Source organism: Octopus bimaculoides, chromosome 6 (genome assembly GCF_046866305.1).
Source record: "Octopus bimaculoides isolate indiv1 chromosome 6, ASM4686630v1, whole genome shotgun sequence".
Lineage (NCBI taxonomy): Eukaryota > Metazoa > Mollusca > Cephalopoda > Octopoda > Octopodidae > Octopus > Octopus bimaculoides.
Genome location: NC_142933.1, coordinates 57,955,467 through 57,978,244, shown reverse-complemented (window position 1 = coordinate 57,978,244; position 22,778 = coordinate 57,955,467). Strand labels below are relative to the sequence as shown.

Below are 22,778 nucleotides of genomic sequence, written 5' to 3'. Positions count from 1 at the left end.
CTAGATTCCTGATCAAACCATAGAATTCATAGGTACGAATTCCAGGGCCTGAAACAAAACCCACAAGAAACGATTGACAACTTCCTGTTGATAGAAGCAGTAGACACTGCAAGAGCATTCGAAGCCACTACCAAACATAATGGCCTCACTTACTTTACAAACAAACACAATAGGCAGCATTGTAGATATTGTATCTAGACATAGGACGAAACATACCCACAAACAGAGAACATGCCAGTACTGTGGTACAGAGAATGAGTTCAATGACCGGAGGAAATGTCCTGCATTCGGTACACACGGCAAAGCATGTGGAAAGCCCAACCACTGGGCAAAAATGTGTAGCCTAACAAAATCTCACAAATACAAGTCCCAATTTTCAAAGAGGAGCTGTAAGAGAAGACAAAGATATATACATGCCCAACATCAGGAAGAAAACACCTCAGAGAAGGAATTATTGGCAGTCGGCACAATAAATGTACATGAAATGGGAAATGACAACCAGAAAAAAAAATGAGGCGTATACAACAATACAAATTCAAAAGAAGTCAGGCAAAAAAACGAATAAACATTGACTTAAAGCTAAAGATTGTCACTGGAGCCCAGAGTAATATCTTACCTGTCAACCTCTACAAAAAGATATTCCCAGAACACATGACACAAGAGGATAAAGTTGAAGAAGGAATCCTCACACCAAGTGATGTAATCCTCACTGCATACGGAGGTACCAGGATTCCACAACTGGACAAAGCAACCATTACAGGGACACACAAAGGAAAAATAACCAAGTGTTCTTTTTATTTCACAAGAACAGAAGGACCTGCAATTCTTGGACTTGATACTTGTCAAAAGCTTAATATTGTGTCAATCAACGGTGAAGTGAAGGGAGCTCCAAGCAAGATTGACAGAGATATGCCTATCAAAAACCTCACAAAATCACCAGCCAGACTACAAAGGCTACTGTTGAAGCTCCAAAAATACGACTACAATATCAGATACAAGCCAGGAAAAGGACCTGATATTGGCAGATGTTCTTTCCAGACTATACTCACATGATAAACAGGAGATGGAAGGACTAAGTGTAAAGGTCTACCACATTGTAAATATAACAAACACAAAGCTGGAACAAATCAAAGAGGAGACCAGCAAAGATGAAGAACTCCAGCTTCTTACTCAGATGGTGATTCAGGGGTGGCCAGAAAAGAGACATCAGGTGCAGTCCCTCATTCGTGAATATTGGGCCATCCATGATGACATATCAGTGGAGAATGGAATCCTGATGGCTGGATCCCGAATAATTATACCCAAGTCAATGCAAAAAGAAATTCTTGACAAGATCCACCAAGGGCATCTGGGAATGAAAAAATGCAAACTCCGAGCCAAGTCAGTTGTATATTGGGTAGGTATGTACAAAGACATAGAGAAGATGGTTTCTACATGCTACATCTGTCAAAAGTACATAAACTCACAACAAAAGGAGGAAATGATATCCAGTGACATTCCAAGAAGGCCATGGCAAACTATTGAGTAGATCTGTTCACAGAGAACCAAGAATGGTACTTGATTATGGTCTGCTACTACTCCAAATTCCCATTTGTGAGAAAAGTGAAAGACCTGAGAGCCAAAAACAATAACTAGAGTGGCTCGAGGACTTCTAGCAGAGCAAGGAATACCAGAGCAGATCATATGTGACAATGGAACCCAGTTCACATCTCAGGAATTCAAAAAACTAGCTGATGAGTATGGGTTCAACATTATAACCTCATCTCCACACTACCCCAAAGGTCATGGATTCATAGAAAGACAGGTACAGACAGTCAAGAGAACACAAGTCAAATGCCGAGAAACTAAGGAAGACCCACGCCTGGCTCTTTTGTCCCTACAAGCAACACCACTGAGAGCTGACATGAAATCCCCAACAGAAATGCTGAATGGCAGGAAATACAAAACCATCTTGCCAACTAAGATCCAACCTCCTATTCACCAGGAAGAGACAAGAGCGAAGCTAGCAGCCACTCAAGAACAAGCACAGAAATATTACAACAAACATACACAATATTTACCTGAGATACTTGGAGAACAACATGTGCATACTCAAGATCCTATAACTAAAACATGGATCCCAGCACAAGTTGTCAGTAGAGCTGAAACTCCAAGAGTATACATTATAGAAACTGAATCTGGTAGGTAGCTGAGACGTAACAGGGCCCACATCCGCCCAAAGCTATCGAGGATAACATGCGCAACACCTGCAGCATCAGTGACAACACCAACAAGAACCACAACACCCACAGCAGATGACAGCACAAACAGAATCCGTCAGCAGCACAACGACACACTTCAGACACCAGTGCAGAGCACAAGATCCACCAGATGGAGACCGAACATTTTACCACCGATTCGATACCGTTAAAAGAAAAAAAAGATATACCAACTATTTCTGCTAGATTAGGAAGCAGAAAACCATGTGTGTGGGTAGAATAATCTCACGGTTTCTGCTGCAGGATTGCCATCCTTGTGCTGACAATCCATTAGTGTAAGGGAGATTACTTCTATTCTTTTCATTACCAAAAGATCCCAATTTTTTTTTTCAAGAAGGGATGTTACACGTTCATATCTATGTGTAGGTATACGTATATATGAATACATCCCCACTAGAAGTACTATTTTGTTAAGCGCATCTACTAAGCAGTGTGAACTGTGTCTAAGGCGGATACGCACAGTGTGTATCACTCCGCTATATATATATATATATATATATATATATATATACTGTTTGTAAACATGCCAAGTAAATAAACATGTAGAATCATAATAATGCCTTCAGTGAGTTGTTTATTATCCCAACACGAAACAAAAGAATACATAACAGACACATCGTGGCGAGAACACGCCAGCTCTCATCGTCCCCGCAGCAGAAGCCGTTCTAAGTCACGGTCGACTAGGTCTACTCCAACGGTTTCCAATCTCTGCTGGTACCATGCCACTTTCAAGGAGAAATCCCGTCGTTGCATCCAACCCTGTTCGTTCAAGTTGTTGGGGAACTAGTTATGGAAGATTTGAGCACATCAGATTCTTCCTGCAAATTTTCATCTAGTCGTGCATTCTTTGTTAAGGATCATATGTCTGACAAATCGTTCATGGTTGACACTGGATCCAACTGTTCTATTTGGGCTTTGCGTTTTACTTCAGACAAGCCGAAGCAATCTGCCATCAACCTGCACGCGGTGAATCTATCCCCGATAAAAAAAACTTACGGTCAGGTCTCATTACACCTAGATCTCAACCTTCGAAGGGATTTCAGGTGGGTTTTTGTTATAGCAGATCTACCATATCCCATTCTGGGTGCGGACTTCTTAAACCATTTTAACTTAGTAGATGTCAGGCGACAGAGACTCGTGGACGATTCTACGTCTTTGTTTATGCCTACTCGCGTTACTACTAATGCTGTTTTCAGTCTCCACCGTTGGTGACCAGTTCCACTCCCTTTTGGCTTCTTTCCCCAGAGCTGGTAGATCCGAGTTTCAAATCAGTAAAAGTCACACACTCAACTCGCCATTATATCACTACTTCTGGACCACCCGTTTTTTCCTGTCCACGGCGACTCGCTCCTGATCGGCTAAAAAAAGGCTCGTTCTGAGTTTGAACATATGCTTCAACTCGGCCTTATTCGCCCCTCCACCAGCCCTACATTTGGCATGGAAAGGGGATTCAGACTTTCGCCCGCTAGGGGATTACAGAACTTTAAATACGGTCACTATCCTATCCTATAAGGAATCTCCAGGATTTTTCTTCGAACTTGCATGGCTGTACCATTTTTTCCGAGCTTGTCGTCAGATTCCAATGAACACAGACGACATTCCCAAAACTACCATTACCACCCCCTTTGGAAGTTTCGAGTTCCTGTTTATGAGCTTCGGTTTTCGGAATGCAACGAGCACATTCTAGAGGTTTATCGATGAAGTTGTCCATGAACTTGATTTTGTGTTTGCTTACGTTGATGATTTGCTCATACCTAGCGACACACGTGAAAATCATCAACACTTATCTCAACTTTTTCAGCGTCTTCGCACCTACAATGTGCGAATCAACCCCGATACGTGTGTTTTCGGACAGGCCTCTCCGGAATTCCTAGGTCATTATATCGACTCTAATGGTATCCGACCTCTCTCCTCCAAAGTTGATGTAATTCAACGCATCTCATCTCCCACTTCTCTACGTCAATTGCGTCACTTTTTGGGAATCGTCAACTTCTACAGAAGATTCATACATAAATGTGCAGACAAGTTACTTCCATTGACTCAACTACTGAAAGTAAATACAAAAAGAAATGCTCCTATCACTCTATCTGCCGAGGTATTATCTTCTGTTGAGTCAATTAATAAGGAAATAACTTCTGGTCCCTTTGTAGCGACCGTGCGACCAGGAGATGGTGACGAAGGAACGTCTCCTTTAGTGCAACGCACGGTCGGCACAAATATATATATAAAAAAAAACAAAAGATGGAATGAGTTAAGTACCAACAAGAAAGGAGAGAGACTCAACCGGTAAAATGTATAAAGTAAGATTTATTTGGGAGTCAACTAGTCTGTGTGAGTGTGAATGCGACATAATAAAACACAATATAAGACACGCCGTCGTGTAAACAAGAGTGTGTGTATACAAATATGTATATACAAATATGTGTATACAAATGCAAGAGATACAGAGCATAGAAAACAGTCTATAATAAGGATGTTAGAAGAAAGTCCAGACACAAGGATTAGAAATACCAGTTCGTAGCTAAGGTACACAGTAGGTAAAGGTGCTGTACATAAGAAGTTGTGGCGTTGAGGGCAGAGCCAGTAAGACACATGTCGTGTAAGAAGTTGAGGCTTCAATGCTGTTGCCGGTTACTTGGTACATGAGTTCTCGCAGGTTGAATTCTGGCTGTTATTCATGGAGAAGCAATTCACACAAACAGTGTTGAGAAAAACTGTGCGGGCGCTGTTGGCGGTGTGTACGTAGAAACGTCGGAGTAGACGCTAAGAAGCTTGAAGTGGCGATGAAGAAGCTTGTAGTAAACAGTCAGTTGAACGGTGGTGTTGGATCTCCAGTGAAGCGGAATCATGTCGTCACTGGAACTGGCTGGTGCTCTGTGGTCAGCGGCTAAACCTCAGAAGGTCTGAAGCCGAAGACAAACTTTAGTGCAGACAAGTGAGCTATTTAAGAGAAAAAATCGGCTCAAGCAGGGGTTCAGAAAACCGTTCCACGTGACCTTATCAGAAGGCTGCGATTGGTTGGTATGCACCCTGGCGCGAAATAGAACTAGAGACAAAAGTGCGCCAATACCAACCAATCAGAGTGGTGGACACAACAAGGTCCAAAGATGCGGCCGAAAGTTCGATGTTATCTGCTACGTCCGCATTCACATATATATATATAACTGAGAGAGAAGCTTCGCTACACCGTGCTTGCACATCCGGCTCCTGATGCTCGCCTCTCTTTAACATCAGATTCTGCTGTTAGTGCTGTTTTGCAACATAATGTCGACAATCAAACTCGACCTTTGACATTTTTTTCTCAATTACAGCCAGCTGAGCGTCGTTACAGTACTTTGATCGTGAACTCTTAGCAATCTACCTGTCAATTCGTCACTTTCAACATCAATTGAGGGCCGGGATTTTGTGATTTATACTGATCACGTTTACTCTGTCATCCAAATCGGACAAACACTCGCCTCGTGCTTTTCGTCACCTGGACTACATTTCCCAGTTCACGAGTAACATTCGGCATATACCTGGAACAGTGAACGTTCCTGCTGACGCACTCTCTCGTCTCCCTGTATGTTCTCTTTCAACTCCTGCTGCAATCGATTTAACTGCCATTGCGCAGGATCAGTCAGTTCTGGACACATTGGATTTAATTTCCACCAAGCTGTCTTGTTGCAAGTTTGCCTATCTTCCACTTCCGTCTGCTGAAGGCACAATCCTTTGTGACACAGCTACTGGTTCTCCCAGACCGTTTGTACTTGCAACCCACCAGCGTTCTGTTTTCGATGCCCTGCATTCACTGTCACATCCTGGCATCGCTGCCTCGGTGAAGCTTATTACGGCTCGGTTTTTCTGACCTAATATGCGCCGTATGATCACCGCTTGGGCACGCTCTTGTGTGAAATGCCAGCGTTCTAAAGTCCACAGGCACATTCGCGCTCCTCTTGGACAGTTTTCTCCATCGGAGACTCGCTTTCGCCATGTCCACATTGATCTGGTTGGACTATGACCTGTCAGTCGCGGGTTCTCTTACATGTTGACATGCGTCGATCGATTCTCTTGTTGGCCTGAAGCCATTTCAATAGTGGACATTTCCGCTGAGTCAGTTGCTTGAGCTTTCATTTCTAACTGGATTGCTCGCTTTGGTGTCCCAGCTAAAATAACCACTGATCGTGGACGCCAGTTTGAAACTTCCTTATTTCGTGAATTGTCGCGAATCCTAGGCGTTCATCACATTCGTACGACCAGCTACCATCCAGCTTCCAACGGGATGGTCGAACGCTTTCACAGGCAACTGAAGGCTGCTCTACGCGCCACTCCTGATCCACAGTCTTGGACAGAATTCCTACCTATCGTTCTTCTTGGTTGTCGCACTACTGTTAAAACAGACTTGGGTTTTCCTTCTGTTGAACTCCTTTACGGTACCATCCTATCACTCCCTAGTATAATGTTGGTGCCAGACAATTCATCGCGTCCTGATCCAACGTCGTATGTCACCAGATTTCGCTCGTATTTCTCAAGTCTTCCACCCATGCATCCGCGTGACCAGTCTATTCCCTCTCATGTCCCACCGGACATTGACAAATGGACTCATGTTTTTGTTCGGGATGATTCTGTCAAGGGACCTCTCGTTTCTCCTTATAAAGGACCATTTCGTGTGCAATCGCGCACACCCAAAAATTTTAGTCTCGACATCAATGGTCGGGTAGAGACCGTGTCGGTCGACAAACTTAAAAGGGCACATTTTGGGGTGTCCACATCCTTCGATGACACCCCAACCACGCCAACTTTTGATCCTTTACAACCACCTACACATCCACCTGCACATGCACCTTTGATCACACCATCACTTTCACCTCCACCTTCGTCGCCACTACCTAACACGAACAAACCTTGTGTCACCAGGACAGGCCGCACTGTGCATTGACCCCAAAAAACTCACTAGAACTATTTACATCTAACCTTTTTTTTTCTTTTTTTCTTCCTGTGACAGACAATTGTTTTCTCGTGTGCTGAACAATACCAATACCTTGCTATTGAACTTTGTAAAAATATTTTGTGCATACTCCTTGCTTGTGATTATTTTTTCTCAATTTCACATTTTGTATTATATTTTGTACCAAATCTTGTTGTTTGTGATCGGTGGCCATCTTTGCTTTCTTGTGCCTGCTCCAGTCAATCTAATTTCGCACTAGCGTTCTCAGGGGGGAGGGGAGCCCCTGTAGAGTGACACAAGAAGCCAGCACCATTTTGTGCGAGAACTCGCCGGCAGCCATTACCATGTTTGCCATGTGCGAGACCACAGCGAGGCTCTCGTGGGCAACAACTATTTAGGACTATCATGCTATTAGCTGTCAGAAGTGAAAGTGCTCACTGCTAGTGAAGTATCTGTCTGTCTGCCTGCATGCCTGTTGCTGGCCTGTCGATTCTTTGGCGACTGACAGCTAATACCATGACTGGCCGGAGCGAGCTATATGTCTGTCTGTCTGTCTGTCTCTATCTATCTATTACTCGAAAGTTCGCGCGTCCGCGCTAGCTAGTCGTGAGTGGTCGATCGTATTATTTTTAAACTTCAAACTTCATTTGTTTTCTATTTTGATAAATTCTCTCTATTGAAAATTATATTTTTATATTTTAAATAATTTGCAATTTCAGGAAATATGTTTTTATATTAAATTTGTGTTTTCTACTCACGACTAGCTAGCGCGGACGCGCGAACTTTCGAGTAATAGATAGATAGGTAGAGAGAGAGACAGACAGACATATAGCTCGCTCCGGCCAGTCATGGTATTAGCTGTCAGTAGCCAAAGAATCGACAGGCCCAGCAACAGGCAGACAGATACTTCACTAGCAGTGAGCACTTTCACTTCTGACAGCTAATAGCATGATAGTGCCAATAATTGTAATAGGCGAAGGTGGTACCATGAACCTTTGAGTTCCATTATTGATCTTTATGATTCAAAAGTGTGACTAGTGATATATTTGATATTCTCAAGTTTTATTTAATCAAAATTTGTCTTTCTAGAAATAAAATGCTATCAGTTGATACTGTATGTAGTCTTGCAATTAGCTATTCATTATGTATTCTTGGTGGAAAATGAACACCTAACATAAAATTAAGAAGTAACTCTTCGGAAACAATATAGCAATGAGAAATACATTGTGTATGTATTGTTATAGAGTCAAGTCTCATGATCAATATCATATAATTTTCCTTGCTTATTTATGATGTAGAAAAAAGAAAATATTTAAAACGTTTATTTACTTTTTTTAAAATCTATCATCATTAATAGTGTTTTCCATACGTTAATATAACCTTCACCTAAAATGTTCGGCCAAGTATCAAAATAGAACCATGCAAGTCATATATTTGAACCATTCTTACTACGCTTCCATCTAATTTAATAATAATTTGTTTTAGTCAGTCACAAAACCATTAATTTTTAAGGGAGTGATATATTTAATTAACTGTATATTATATTGCAAATACTTTTATCTGTATATTATATTGGTTTCAAATCTTTGCACAAACGCAGCAAGCTCGGCAGACAGGTAAGTCTATCACATTCCACCCCAGTGCTTAACTATTACAAATTGTTTATGGACGATGCTTTGAGTGTCATTTGTTCTTTGTATGTAGAAAGATTAAAAATTGCGTCGTATGAAGCATTCACTCAGATATAATACGTATTCTGCTACAAGCTTATTCCCCTCCTTTCCTTTCCTTCATAATAATTAAACGATAGTTCATTCAGGGGAGATAAACATGTAGTACTTGGCTGGAATACTTTCATATTCACCGCTTCATCCTGAAGTGTCATCTATTTCTCGATGTCTATTCGTGTGTTACTTTGTTGGGTTTTTTCCCCCACCACTGATTAAGGAAACATGTCCACTGCCAACCAGATTAAAGGGATTTTCTTTTGTGAATTCCATCCGACCCAAGGACCAATCATAGCTTATCAGGTTGGTAAGATTAAACGTTGTGACTTAAATTTAGATTCTGATACATTTTATACTCAATGAATAAATTTAGAAAAGAATGGAAGCTTGCTTGAAGTATTCCATTTAAGATCCTTTAAAATGGATCCTAAATATTTTTCTTCCATTTTTTAAAAAATGTTATGAAATTATGCGATGTGCGAACTCTGGCCGTCGAATGTTGATTTCTATCATAGGCACAAGGCCTCAAGATGTGTTACGCCCATGCTTTCTTGGAGTTAGTAGCGATGAAAAGGAAGTAAAATTGCTACTTAAGGGAAGTATAGCTCCAAGTCAGCTCTGATTGAACATTTATGATGAAAAGCGGTTCAGCTAGAATCGTCCCATCTTTTTATATATTAAGGACAACATAATTCAGTGTGTCTTCCCTGTCATTTGAACGAGTTGGGGCTGCAATTTCTAGCAGTTCGAATGATCGCATATAAGCTCCTTCATTTACATATATATGGTTATATGTAATATACTGTTATAGTAATATACTGCTCGACGGGATATAAAAATATAACCACACTGTTACTCAAATTGAATATACTTTTTGTTTTCTTATGTATAGACAATAAACTGATAAGATGATAGATAGAATAATTAGCGCATATTACACACGAGTACATATATATGAATAAATACGGCAACTATAATTAAAATTCGCTACAGTTCTATTCTGAAAGTTTTTCAGCGTCCAAGTCAGCCCTGTTGAAGTGGACCTATAATCAAAAGCTTACCAGCCTTGAACATCCTGCCTTTTCTTTTGTGCCGGGAATGTAAGACCATATTTTTCTATGTATCAGTTTTTAAGCTGGTGAGATATGATTTAAGAGAGAGTTGGTTGCTATTTCTAGCAGCTCGGGTGATCATGTAGTGCTGTTGGTTTTAGTAGGTCATGTTCTTGGTATTGTTATTGACTCATACTAGTCACTCTGTCATGTTTGTTGGTGATCATAACGATATTAGCTTTGGAGTATCCCACTGGCCCTGTACCCTGTTTTTGATGTAAGATATAAGTGGTACATTAGACACAGTCTGCCCAGTTTGCTCTATTACTCGTTTTGATTTACATTATAAGCAGTAGTCATTTCTCAGTAAATCAAATTTATGACCTGGTTTCAATTTTCAGTTGATTTAGCTATTGTTATTACTGTTTACCACCCCCTCTCCCCAATCAAGCCTTATCAAGTAGTTATGGTCAAAGGAATCCTGTTCATAACAATCTCATTCTATTTTTCAGACATTGCATATCTAGAATTGCATTATCCAAACATATGCTGTCTTTTTGAAGACAGTAAGGTATGATTTGAGTGAAATTTGGCTATTTCTAGAAGTTGAGCAACATAGAGATTCCCTCATTAACTCAGTTTGTACAATTTTGAAAAATGTAATTAATAGCGACAGAAGTATCAATACCAAAAGGTAATCTTGATCTCCAACTTAATATGGAGGCTGTGGTAGGATACAGAATACTGCATTATTTACCTTGAGAGGACTTATCATAAGGATTTGTGGTGCATAAAGCACTTGTAATTATATTGTTGACAGACAACAATCATTTGCTATGGCCACCAGAACTGTCAGATAACATGATTTCACCCTGCTATGGGTTCTTCAATAACAGATGTTCAGCAGCACAATAACAACTGAATCTCTCATAATATATAGAGAGAGGGAGATAGATATGACAGGATATATAAAATCTCAGTGTCTATTTAGGAACTGGTGTCACAAATAGCTCATTAAAAAATAATTAATAGTGACGGAAGCAGTATTAATACCTAAAGGTAACCTTGATCTCGAACTTAACATGGAGGTTGTGTTAGGATACAGAACACCGCATTATTCACTGTGACAGGATCTCTTATAAGGACCTGTGGTGCATAAAAGCTCTCATAATTATATCGTTGACAGACAAGAATTATTGGCAATGGCCACCAGAACTGCCAGATCACATGATTTCACCCTGTTACAGGCTCCTGTACGACAAATATCTAGCTGCGTGATAACAATATATAGAATATCAGTGTCTATTCATGCACTGGTGTTACAAATAGCCAGTGGGCTTATTAATAATAATTAATAGCAATAGAAGTTTTAATATCAAAAGGTAATCTCGATCTCCAACTTAACATAGAGGCTGTGTTAGAACACAGAATACTGCATTATTTACCTTGAGAGGATCTCGTGATACATAAAAGCACTTGTAATTATATCATTGATGCACCACCAATGGCTGAATAGACATTAAGAGTCTATATATTGTTGATGACAGATTTGGCTATCATTGTGCTGTTGGACATCTGACACTGAGGAACCCATAGCAGGGTGAAATCACATGTTCTGGCAATTCTGATGGCTGTAGCAGATGATTCTCATCTGCAATGAGTGCTTTTATGCACCATGAGTCCTTATGAAAGATTCTCTCAAGGTAAATAACACAATATTCTAAATTCTAACATAACCTCCATATTCAGTTAGAGATCAAGATTACCTAGGAGAAATGTATGATTTCACTACTTCTCAGGCTAATGTCTTGCAATTTTTACTTTCATCCTTCTTTATAATGATTTCAAATGCTGCCAAAAGTTTACTTTGTCTTTTGTCTTTCGAAAAGATTGGTAAAATATGTGTGGCATCAACTCCATTAACTGCACTACATTTTTGTAAAAATTGGCATTGTTCATTTGGTTAACATTTACTCAACAAATGGGTAAGAGCCCTTTATACATTTTTGATTGACCTACTCAATGTATCATTGAAAACACCCTCGACCAATCTTTCTAGTATTTTCTAAAACTGAGGGGACATGTTCTAAATCTTGAGAAATCATTCCATAGCTAGAAATGCAAAATTGGATATTTTGTTCATGGTCCTGCTAAATCAGAGTTGACCATTCTTAACCAATAATAACAACTTATTTCTTGTTTTTATTTCAGATACCAGAAGATCTGATTAAAAAAGAAACTTTTGATGCTCTTCATATTTACATCATTCCTAAAAAAGAGTTATTTGAGCGTGATATTACAGTGTGAGTAATTACAGTTTCTAATTTCAAATTGATTCACTGGTTGTTTGTTGCTTTTAATGATACAGGTTCTGAAGTTTGCAGTATCTACTACATGAGTTCAAACTTCACCACAGTTTACTACTGGAAAAAAACTCCATTATTGTTTGTGTGGTGTGATGGAGGAAAAAGACAACAAGAAGCAAAAGGACAGAATGAAACGTTGGACCTTACCTTGTCAACCGCAGCGGAGTACACGATCGCTCCTGATCAAAACACGTCTTTCTCGTAACCTCGCTGTTTTCTCACTGCCCCCGTGCTAGCCTTTGACCGCGTGTGCCCGACTTCCGGTCTGGCTTCACTTCTGTTTGCCTCACCTCTCTCCACCAACAACACACAGCTCATCACAGCCCATGACACCACACGCCCCCCTGATCTATAGATCATTCAACCGGCTCTCCCACTCACTCCTCGCTCCCGAACTACCTTAATTGGTTTCATAATCAGCCAACCAGGGAGGAGGGTGCCGCTCCCTCTGTGGTCGCTGTGCGACCCCGGGAATGGCCTGAGTTCCTGGCATGCTGCCTTCATCATCTTGCCTACTGCTGCTGTCTTCGTCATCCTGCCCACTGCAGCTGGTTCCATCCTCTGAAGCACTGACAATCTTCCGCACATCCAAAACATGGCGTGGCATACCATCGACTGAGACGTTGTTCTTTGAATTGATGGAGGTTATAGTTCCTTTCCCCCATTGTGATGTGCACCGTGCATTTGGGGGTTTTTACCCAAACTTCTTCCCCGATCTGCACGAAGGTGTGCTCTTCTTCTCCCCGGAGTCGCATTGATGCAATACACGGGTGCCTCCACTCGTACCTGAATATTGCCCTGTGTGGCACCGACTCCTCAGCCTGTCCTGACCTGGGCGACATATTGTACCAAAATACGGCCTCGATTGGCGAAATGTGGCCCCTCTCTGCCATGGTCTTGATGGTACGATGATGCCTTTTCACCACTCCATTTCCACTGAAGAAGCAGCTGACGTGCCACCCGTCAAGCATTTCTTTCAGCACCGCTGAGCGAAATGCAGTGCCATTATCCAGCAGCAGCTCATCCACGGGGCCTCGTTCCAGAAATATCCCATTTAATACTCCCATGATTTCCTTTGCAGTCCCCGTCTTCATCTCCCTCCATATGGCCATCCGCCCCGGTCCTCAGTCAACCATTGAGAGGTACGTCCACTGCCAGTCGTTTTCCAGTTGTGGTCCACTGGAATACTTCCTACCTCATGTACGCCCGGAGCAAGGTCAATAGACTGGCACCTGTCACAGCTGCTAACCACTCTCTGCACGCTCCGCCTCGTTACCTCGGAGTCGATTTTCCTGGCTAGGAACAATGTCCTGTCCACTCCCATGTGATGCATGGTATGCAGTCTCCTCAACTCCGAGTCACTCAGACAGTATACTGCAGCCACAACCTGCTCCGCATCCTCTGGCACCTGCAACCAAGCTCGCTTTACCCTGGTTAGGACGTCTGCCCTGTTCTTTTCGGAAGGCACAAAAATTACGCTCAGCTCCAGATCGAACTCAGCGGTTAGCTCATGCAATATTCCCAATCGGCGCTTTACCAGCATCTCCGCGGCCCCTTTGGTGATGACTGCCGTCACCCAACCAAGCACAGTGGCCAAATTGGTTCTAATTTCAATGGTGCACAGCCCCCACTTCAAGGCCAGGTTCACCCCCTTCAGCACAGCATCCAACTCCGCCACATTGATATGGTTGCAGTCATCCATCTTCCTGAGCCAGGCTGCATCTTCCACCACGGTGCCTCCCATTTCCAAGACAACCCCTATTGCGATGCTACTGGCGTCACACCAAACGATCCCAATCTTTGATTTGGGAACATACCAACTTCCCCTCACTGGATCCTCTGCTCTCACTCTGACCAAGACTTCCTGCATCATGTCGGTCGTTTTCTCCCCAACTCCGTCATTCCACTTTGCTCCTTCGGCTCGTCTCTTGATGAAGCTACATGCTGTCCGGAGCCATCCTGCAACCGGGTAGTGTCCAACCAGCTTCCCGCACACCGAGAACAGTTCCCGTCTACTCACGCTGGTGCCCAGTTCAGGGATCTCGTTCCCATACCGAAACACCAACGCACTGGCCTTGTCTCTCCGTAGCTTGAGGCCCAGTGCAGCGCCTCCCTCCATGGCCTCTGGTGGCTTGGCGACCAGTCCGAACTTCTTCAGGTGGCCTATGACCTCCGTTGCTGGCATTATGGTTTCATCCACAAGGATGTCATCAATGTACGAATTGGTGGCCCTTTTTACTCTGTCCACCTTTCCAAGGATGGCCTTGAGAATTGTTGCCATAATTTTTGGCGCTGAATTTAGCCCAAACCCCAGCCTGGTCAAACAGTATGTCCGGCCCTTATACCTGACAAGCTGATGCTTCCACAGTCTCTCAGCCACATGCATCTGCAGGTATGCCGACTTCAAATCAACGATCGTGGAGGCCCCTGTCATCTGCCTCCATTCTCGCAAGGTGTCCCCGCAGACATCTGTGGCCTTGCCGCCCGTATGACATGATATGTGGTCATTCAGCTCTCGGAAGTCAAGCACTGGTCTGACCTTATGCTTCGTGGGCTGTACCACCGCCATCAGCGGCAGGACTCCGCTCTCTCCTTCTTCCCAAGGGATCAATATGCCCTCCTTAATCCACCGCTCCACCTCCCCCTCGAACTCGCTTCTGGCATCTCCTTTCAAAGTATGCTGGTAGCAGCCCACTTTATTTTTTAACGTCGGGGGCTCTCCCTTCCAGTGCCACTCCACTGTCCACCTCTGGCCATCGAAGGCGGCATGAAAATCCTGGTCTTCAATAGTGTGCGCGGCATAGTTTTCTTTGCGTTCACATCCGGCAGTTTCTGCAATTCGACCGACGTGGTCAGGAAACCCAGTTACAAATGCCAACTTTACTGTTCGATCCAGCGATTCTCCCTCGTACCCTGCCAGTCTAGCCAACCTCCTAAGTTCGTTGGCAAACACGTCGACCTGTTCGCCGGTCCACTTCGCTCTCCCCAGGCGAGCGTACGCCTCAAACATTCCTTCTGCGAAGGCCTCCACCAAGCGGATTTCTATTTTCTCCGCACTAACTTGGTCCCTCTCTTCCATCTCTAAAAATAGCGCCAACGCCTTACCATCCAAGTACAGTGGTAGAAAGCTTGCCAAGTCGCCTATCCCTTGGAGCTTCGTGACCAGCTTCATCTTTTTTAGCCACGCGACCACGTCCGTGTCGCCGCAAAACGGTTTAATATCACTAGAAATCCGGACTACACTCATAATTTTTTTTTTTTTTTGCCTTATGGGCCAAAATAGCTTGTGGTGTGATGGAGGAAAAAGACAACAAGAAGCAAAAGGACAGAATGAAACGTTGGACCTTACCTTGTCGACCGCAGCGGAGTACACGATCGCTCCTGATCAAAACACGTCTTTCTCGTAACCTCACTGTTTTCTCACTGCCCCCGTGCTAGCCTTCGACCGCATGTGCCCGACTTCCGGTCTGGCTTCACTTCTGTTGCCTCACCTCTCTCCACCAACAACACACAGCTCATCACAGCCCATAACACCACAGTTTGCTTACAATAATCTTTTGGCTTTTTTGCAGTAAAGAGGTTACGAATAAAAAGGACATCCAACTGTAAAAACATATATCCAAATCATTTCATTCATAATGACACTGAAAATTGGATGTGAAACAGTAAAAGAAAATTGATGTGAATCTTATCAACTTTTCCTTAGACATTGTATTGAAGTCATAAGCAGTACTTGTTATTATTCTTGTCTATCTAACTAGAAAGATATTTCTTTCCTAAGTCAAATACTAGTTTCTCACAGTTAAACTTCTAGACAAATATACATATTTTCTAGTTCATCAAACTAAAATAAATAGTGTTAAACACAACTTCTCCACATTGGGATATAAACTTCCATTTTGATATGTCAAGTATTAGTGATTTAAGTGATTAACACTGAAAACTGTGTTTCAATATAGAGATTCTAAGGAGTTAGTGAAACAATGTTAGTCAAGGATTGTACATTAACAAAACAGAAAATGTGAATTATAGATATGTCTCTTGCTGCTTACATTCATGAACTTAAAGTTTTTATGTAAATAACACATGATATCTATTTATAAGTAGGTGATTTTAGCTATTTAGCAGGAGTTTGACATCCTTTCAGCTTGTTCAGCTGCAACTAGACCAGTCTTATGTAAAGTTTATGCTAGGAATTGTGCTCTCATAAATTAACTTGGTTTGAATTATTGCAAAACAGGAATGACATGCAGCTCGCCTAACTCATGCTTGCATGAAAAACAACAGACTTAAAAACAAATAAATCCTTACAGTTCTATATTTAAGCGATGAGGAATTATGTACATTATATACATTTGACGGATATTTGTCCTCATCTTGTTTGTTATTAACACAACGTTTCGGCTGATGTACCCTCTAGCCTTCATTAGGTGTCTTGGGGAAATTTCAAACCTGGGTTCTCATTCCTAAGGTATTTTCAATGTTGTTGTTGTTGTTATTATTATTATTCAGGTCACTACCTGGAATTGAACTCAGAATCTTGGGGTTAGTAGCCCGTGCTCTTAACCACTACGCCCACGAGCATATGGCGTAGTGATTAAGAGCACGGGCTACTAACCCCAAGATTCTGAATTCGATTCCAGGCAGTGACCTGAATAATAATAACATCGAAAAACCTTAGGAGAACCCAGGTTCGAAATTTCCCCAAGACACCTAATAAAGGCTAGAGGGTATATCAGCTGAAACATTGTGTTAACAACAAACAAGATGAGGACAAATATTCGTCAAATGTAAATAAATCCTTACTTGTCGTATACAATTCACACTGTTGTTGCTGTTTAGTCTTGAATCTGTCCTGATCACCGACCATCCCATATTTTGGTATGGCTGTACCATATTTTGGAATGACCATCCCATATTTTCGTGTGTCAGTGATTGCATTTTCAAATATATTTTCTAGGATATAATTTTAGAGAAATTGTGCTACTATTTCTAACAGGTTAAGTGACCACATAAAGGTTGTCAACTTCAGTATATCTTACTGTCACTGACAATGAAATTTGGAGTTAATACTCTGATAACACAATTATTACAAATACAGTAAAAATATGTAGATGTTTCCTGATCCCCAAGAAACTTTTGGTGGCCAATGTTCCAATATTTGTTTTTTCAATGCATTTATGTAAAATCAGGTAACATTCCCATATGATTTCATATTAATGCCTGACTGCTAAGTGAAGTGAAGCATGTAGAATTAAGTCTGGTGGTTAGTCCAAAGGCACATCATTTCACCATTTTACTTCTACACATCTATGGTATTTGCATTCAATCTAATCATGATTTTTATTTAGCTATCCAAATTTAGCTATTCAAATTTTTTTCCCCAAAATTTTTTCAATTGTTTTTTCACCCAGCTTTTATTTGAACAATATTTTTCATATTTTATATTTTCAGAAATGCACTTGGTCATAAAATCCTTGGTTACCCTGTTCACATTGATAGTCCCAAATATGCCCGCAATGCCCTTATATTCAATCTCTGCTTTGTTTTTGACCAACAAACATGTACAACAGACTATGAACCTGTGGTTAAGAAACTTTCTGCTTACTTGACTCAGTTAGAGGTAGTGTATTAAATACTATATTCCTTTATTAATGTTTCTTTAAGCTTTTAAAAATATTGATTTTTATCTAAATATTTTATGATTACTACTGCCACTACTACTAGGGTGTTGAATTGATAGAATTGGTAGTGTGTTGAACAAAATGCCTTACAATATATGGTTACATCTCTTTATGGTTTGAGTTTAAATACTACCAGAATCAAGTTTGTCTTTGATGTTTCCAGGGTCAATAAAATAATGTACCAGTCAAGTGCTGGGTCAATTTCATCAACCATACCTCGCCTCCACCAAAAAACATTTGTGATTCTGTGCCAATATTAGAAATCATTATTATTGTTATTACTATTAGTTATGGGGAACTGAACTGGCTGAGCACCAAGCTTAACATGATACAGATTCTAGAAATTTTCCTCCAGAGTTGATAAAAATGAATACCAACCATGTTCTATACTGCTCTATAATTTATGATTTTGTACATCATCTTTTAACACCTATCTATGCTGGCATAGGTTGAATGGTTTGACAGAATCTGATAGGTCTGAGGACTGTATCATGCTCCAAAATCTGCTTTGGCATGGTTTTCTACAACTGGATGCTTTTCCTAATATCAACTACTTTACAATGTGTACTGGATGCTTTTTTTTCTTTTTTCATGGCACCAGCACTAGCAAGTTCATGTCACTTGCAAAACTAAGATCCCTTTTGACGAAGTGGAGCCACAATAGAGAGGGAGATGGTTTTATGTTAGGTAATGAGAGGTTAGGATAGATTTCTTACTGTAGAAAAACTACATGGCTACTCACATTTTAGACCTAGGTGAGAATTCATTATTAGGGTAATGGGTAAAAGAATCAGTACCAGGTTTGACATAATTAACTGTTCAAGAAAATTTGTACTGTGTGCGCAAGTTAGAAATCATCTATATTATTCTACTTGTTCCAATGAAATCATCTATATTATTCTACTTGTCCCAGCCTTAATTATTGAACAAAATCAAAAACATAATCAAAATCTTTAGCATAATAAAGCAAAGTTATGAAGATTTATAAACTTAAGCCTCAAAATAAGAACATTTATAAAAATAGAATTTACATAGATCCTGCTAGCTATCTTCATCTCTAGGATTAACTTCATTATTGGATATTTTTTAATGCCTGACATGATAAATATTGTGTATGAAAGCTGCCAACCATCTTAACCATCTATTTGAAGTAATTATGACATAAATAGATTCTACAATGTTTAGTAGCATTGTATGCTATGCCTTATCAGTTTTTAATAGTAGAACTTTAACAGTAGTAATCCTTGATTGTCATGAATGAAAAACTTTGTCTGGATAGCAATTTCACAAATTCTTTATATTAAACGTAATAATTAATGCACAAGTGTCAACTTTGTATGATGGCCAAATATATTAATATCACTATAATGTGAAAGAATTTTCGTTTGTTTCTTTTTTTTTTTTTATGGTGAGGTAGGGTTAATTTTTTAATATTTGTAATAAGAACTAAGGGAATATCATATCAGATATTAAGTTCGGATCCATTGCAAATGTTTTGTTATTTAGCGCCTGTGTAGACATTCGATCTTTTTCTATAACTAGAATTACATTATCCAACATGTCTTACCTTTTTTAAGATGGATAGATGTGATTTGAGAATTCAGTTTTTATTTCTGATCAAGGGATTTTCTGCTTCTTGGTTGTACACCAATTCTATATTGCCTCAGTTTTGCAAATTTTTGGCAATACTTAACAGACCTTTTGAGAAAGGCTCAAATGAATTAATCATCCATTGATACATACCTCTGTATACAAAGAACTAATTGATTACTTGACCTGCTAGAAAAACAACCAAATTTCGCTTTCTCTTTTGAATTATATTGACTGTTTTGGGTGTCTTTTTTAATTATATTAATTATTGTTCTGATTGTAACTTTTGAATTTAATTGTTTTGTTTTAAAGCTAACCAGTGATTACTTATCAGATTGAATCTAGTAACTGTTGACTATTTTAAAGTTTATTCAGTTATTTATTTGATTTTCTGATTAATGAGTATAAATCTAATTTAATTTCTTTATATACAGCTTGAGAGTGGTTATTTATCAAATGAAGAATCAAGAAAAGAAATACCAAAATTAATGCAAGATGTTCTTCAAGCTTTAAATACACATGGAATGTGTCATGTGCCAATGAGTAAGTGAGTAGTTTGTAAGTTCAAGTCTTCTGCAGGTATTTAACTATGTGATCTTAGTCCATGTACCTCTCAAGAATAAGTATCATATTACCTAGGAATATTACTTATTGTAGACTGACATCTTGCTCTAGGAGAGATTTATCTCTCATCTGTTGTACACTCTGGAACCAGAGCTAAGAATCAACTCCCAAATATAAGGGTCTCTGATCATAGATTTGCTCAATCAAGGCTGACTTGGTGCTAAACAACAGTACCAACCAGCTCACAAAAGGACCTTCCTAACTTAGAAGACATTTACTTTGTTATAGATACACTAATATATGGGTCAGATGTTTATCACACACACATTAATGCATTGTTTGACTTTTCAGAATAAACAGCAGCTATTCTTCAGTCGTCAGTGCTAACAATTTCAGGGATTGAAAAAATATGAGTTATGACCTTTATGGTTTGCTCAAATGTGAAATAGTTACAATGAGAATCAAACCTGTCATTCACTAGGAGCTACTGCATTGCCTACAACCTCCAACATGTAAGTGTAAAGAATAAGTCAAACTCATCTCTCAAATTTTATTTTCTAGTAATGCGTCTTGAGAAATTTAGCATCTCAGGTTATACACAACTGACTGAAAGGATTTCAACTCCATATTGCAATTTAACAAACACTCTTCAACTATACAATCTTCTCTCTACTTACAACTACTAGCTGTATTAACTATTTATGGTAACTCTTTCCTGCTAACCAACTGGGTCAAATTGAAAATGAAGGTGACCCTTCTATTGAGGGTTCAACTCCCTATCAACTTGGTCACATGCAGCTCTCTGTAAAAAATATGAAAATACTAGCTCTGTTCAAGCAGACCTGTTATCAAAAGCACACTATCCATGATGCCTGCTTTTTAGCATTTCATTATTAAATGTATTTATTATTCATCCAGATGTGTCTAGTTTGAGGGATATTTGACTTCCATTTCCAGCAGGTTGAGAACCATGTAGTCTCCTCCATTAGCTCTTTTTATTTGCTTGTTTACTGAAGTTATCAACAGTAGTGTAACGACCGTGCGACCAGGAGATGGCGACGAGGAATGGCTCCTTTAGTGCATTGCACGGTTGACACAAATATAAAACAAAATGAAATGAGGTTAAATGAGTATAAGTGACAAGAAGGAAAAGAGAGAGACACAACCGGTAAAAGGTATAAGAGAAAAGTTTTATTGAATGTCAACTTGTATGTCTGTGTGTGTGTGTGACATAATAAACACAATATTAGACAGGCTGTCATATAAACAATATGTATGTGTGTGTGAAATATACAGAGCATAAAAAAGGACATTAGAAGAAAGTCCAGGCACAAGGATGGGAAATACCAGTTCGTATCCAATGGTACATTGTAGTTGAAGTGCTATACCAAGAAGTTGTGGCAACAAGGCAGAGCCGAAGAGTCACATGTCGTGAGAAGTTGAGGCTTCAATGTTGCGGCCGGTTACTTGGTACAGGAGTTCTTGCGGGTTGTATTCACTGTTAACCATGGTGAAACATTTCACAAACAGCGTGACGAAAGCTGTGTTAGCGTTGCTGGTTGGTGTAGACACTGGTGGTGGCGACAAAGGAATTTGCAGTAAGCTATTGAACGAACTTTGGGATTTCCATGAAGCGGTGTCGTGTCATCGCTGGAACTGGCTGTGCTCTGTGGTCAGTGGCTAGACCTCAGAAGGTCTAAAGCCGACTGACAACGGGACTAATGGAAAGCTAGATTTTATACCATACTATCAGCTCAACTGGGGTTCAGAAAAACTGACCCACATGACCTAATCTAAAGGTGGCGATTGGTTGGGTTGCACCGTACACACCAACCAATCAGCGTGGTGGACACAACAGGGTCCAAAGATGCGGCCGAAGGCTCGCTGTTATCCGCTACGTCCGCACTCATGTATATATAACAGAGAGAGAGAGAAGCTTCGCTACAGTAGTTTTCAGAGCTGTTGTGAAGATAAGTTGCATGGTCAAAAGTTCAAATCTTACTACAGACAACTCTGTTTATTCTAGTTTGCCAAACATAAAACAGGCTCTGCTTTTAATTTATAGCCACATAGTTACTATTAGTAAAAACTCTTCATCTCTAAAACAATTACTTCCATGAAATTCACTCCAGTCATGTAAGCATGAGTAAATGGATGTAACAGCATGGACAACAAACGTTAAATGATGATCATGATGAATAATGATGAGTTTGTTTTTTTTTTTTAAATGTACTTTTTTTTTATATCATTATAGGCAAATCAACCACAATACATTTGAAAGTCACATCCCGGATTACAATGCCTCCTGCAGTTGCTGATCATGATGTGCCTATTTTAGTCAAAGACTCCGGTTCAATTTCTGAATGGGATCTTACTACAAAACAGGTGAGATTGCACCAGTAATCTGTTTAAGAATATAGAAGATTCTCAGATTTGTCCCTCTAAAATATTCCTTCTGAATGTTGGTGAAGATTATAGTGATGATGAATTTGATTTGCTAGGGTCACCAGAGTAAAGCAAGTCAGCCCTACTGAAACACCTCTCTCTCCAAGCAGTATTAACAGCACCTCAAATTAATGAAACACTTATCAGTTATAGAGTGTTCCCAGT

General features: G+C 40.2%; 3 protein-coding genes across 5 annotated transcripts in view; all 3 read left to right on the top strand.

The window, feature by feature from the left end:
* Positions 1-1,063: 1,063 nt before the first annotated feature.
* Positions 1,064-2,188, top strand: LOC106882060 (uncharacterized). Its single transcript, XM_014932620.2, has 2 exons — positions 1,064-1,396; positions 1,715-2,188. The coding sequence occupies exons 1-2, from the start codon at positions 1,064-1,066 to the stop codon at positions 2,186-2,188; spliced, it is 807 nt and encodes a 268-aa protein (XP_014788106.2).
* Positions 2,189-6,519: 4,331 nt separating this feature from the next.
* Positions 6,520-7,176, top strand: LOC149135143 (uncharacterized). Its single transcript, XM_089353476.1, has one exon. It carries the CDS (start codon positions 6,520-6,522, stop codon positions 7,174-7,176), a length of 657 nt encoding a protein of 218 aa, XP_089209602.1.
* An 821-nt stretch (positions 7,177-7,997) lies between these two features.
* The window catches only part of LOC106882059 (GATOR1 complex protein NPRL2), a 41,661-nt gene continuing 26,880 nt past the window's right edge, over positions 7,998-22,778 (top strand). The window contains exons 1-6 of one of the 3 annotated variants that reach the window (XM_089353953.1): positions 7,998-8,213; positions 8,786-8,801; positions 12,176-12,267; positions 17,785-17,953; positions 20,039-20,147; positions 22,423-22,553. In XM_089353953.1, the coding sequence (XP_089210079.1) occupies positions 8,203-8,213; positions 8,786-8,801; positions 12,176-12,267; positions 17,785-17,953; positions 20,039-20,147; positions 22,423-22,553 (528 nt within the window). In that variant the 5' untranslated portion in view covers positions 7,998-8,202. Of the gene's footprint in view, positions 8,214-8,785; positions 8,802-9,001; positions 9,216-11,511; positions 11,668-12,175; positions 12,268-17,784; positions 17,954-20,038; positions 20,148-22,422; positions 22,554-22,778 lie in introns of those variants that run through there. The other 2 variants (XM_089353954.1, XM_089353952.1) reach the window with 2 other exon arrangements.

What these genes read in the sequence shown, in the direction of transcription:
- LOC106882060 (XM_014932620.2), top strand. Translation starts at nt 1,064, where the DNA reads ATGGAAGGACTAAGTGTAAAGGTCTACCACATTGTAAATATAACAAAC. An exon ending in CCAAGTCAGTTGTATATTGG is followed by an intron (nt 1,397 to 1,714) that starts GTAGGTATGTAC and finishes TTCACATCTCAG; the next exon opens with GAATTCAAAAAACTAGCTGA.
- LOC149135143 (XM_089353476.1), top strand. Translation starts at nt 6,520, where the DNA reads ATGGTCGAACGCTTTCACAGGCAACTGAAGGCTGCTCTACGCGCCACT.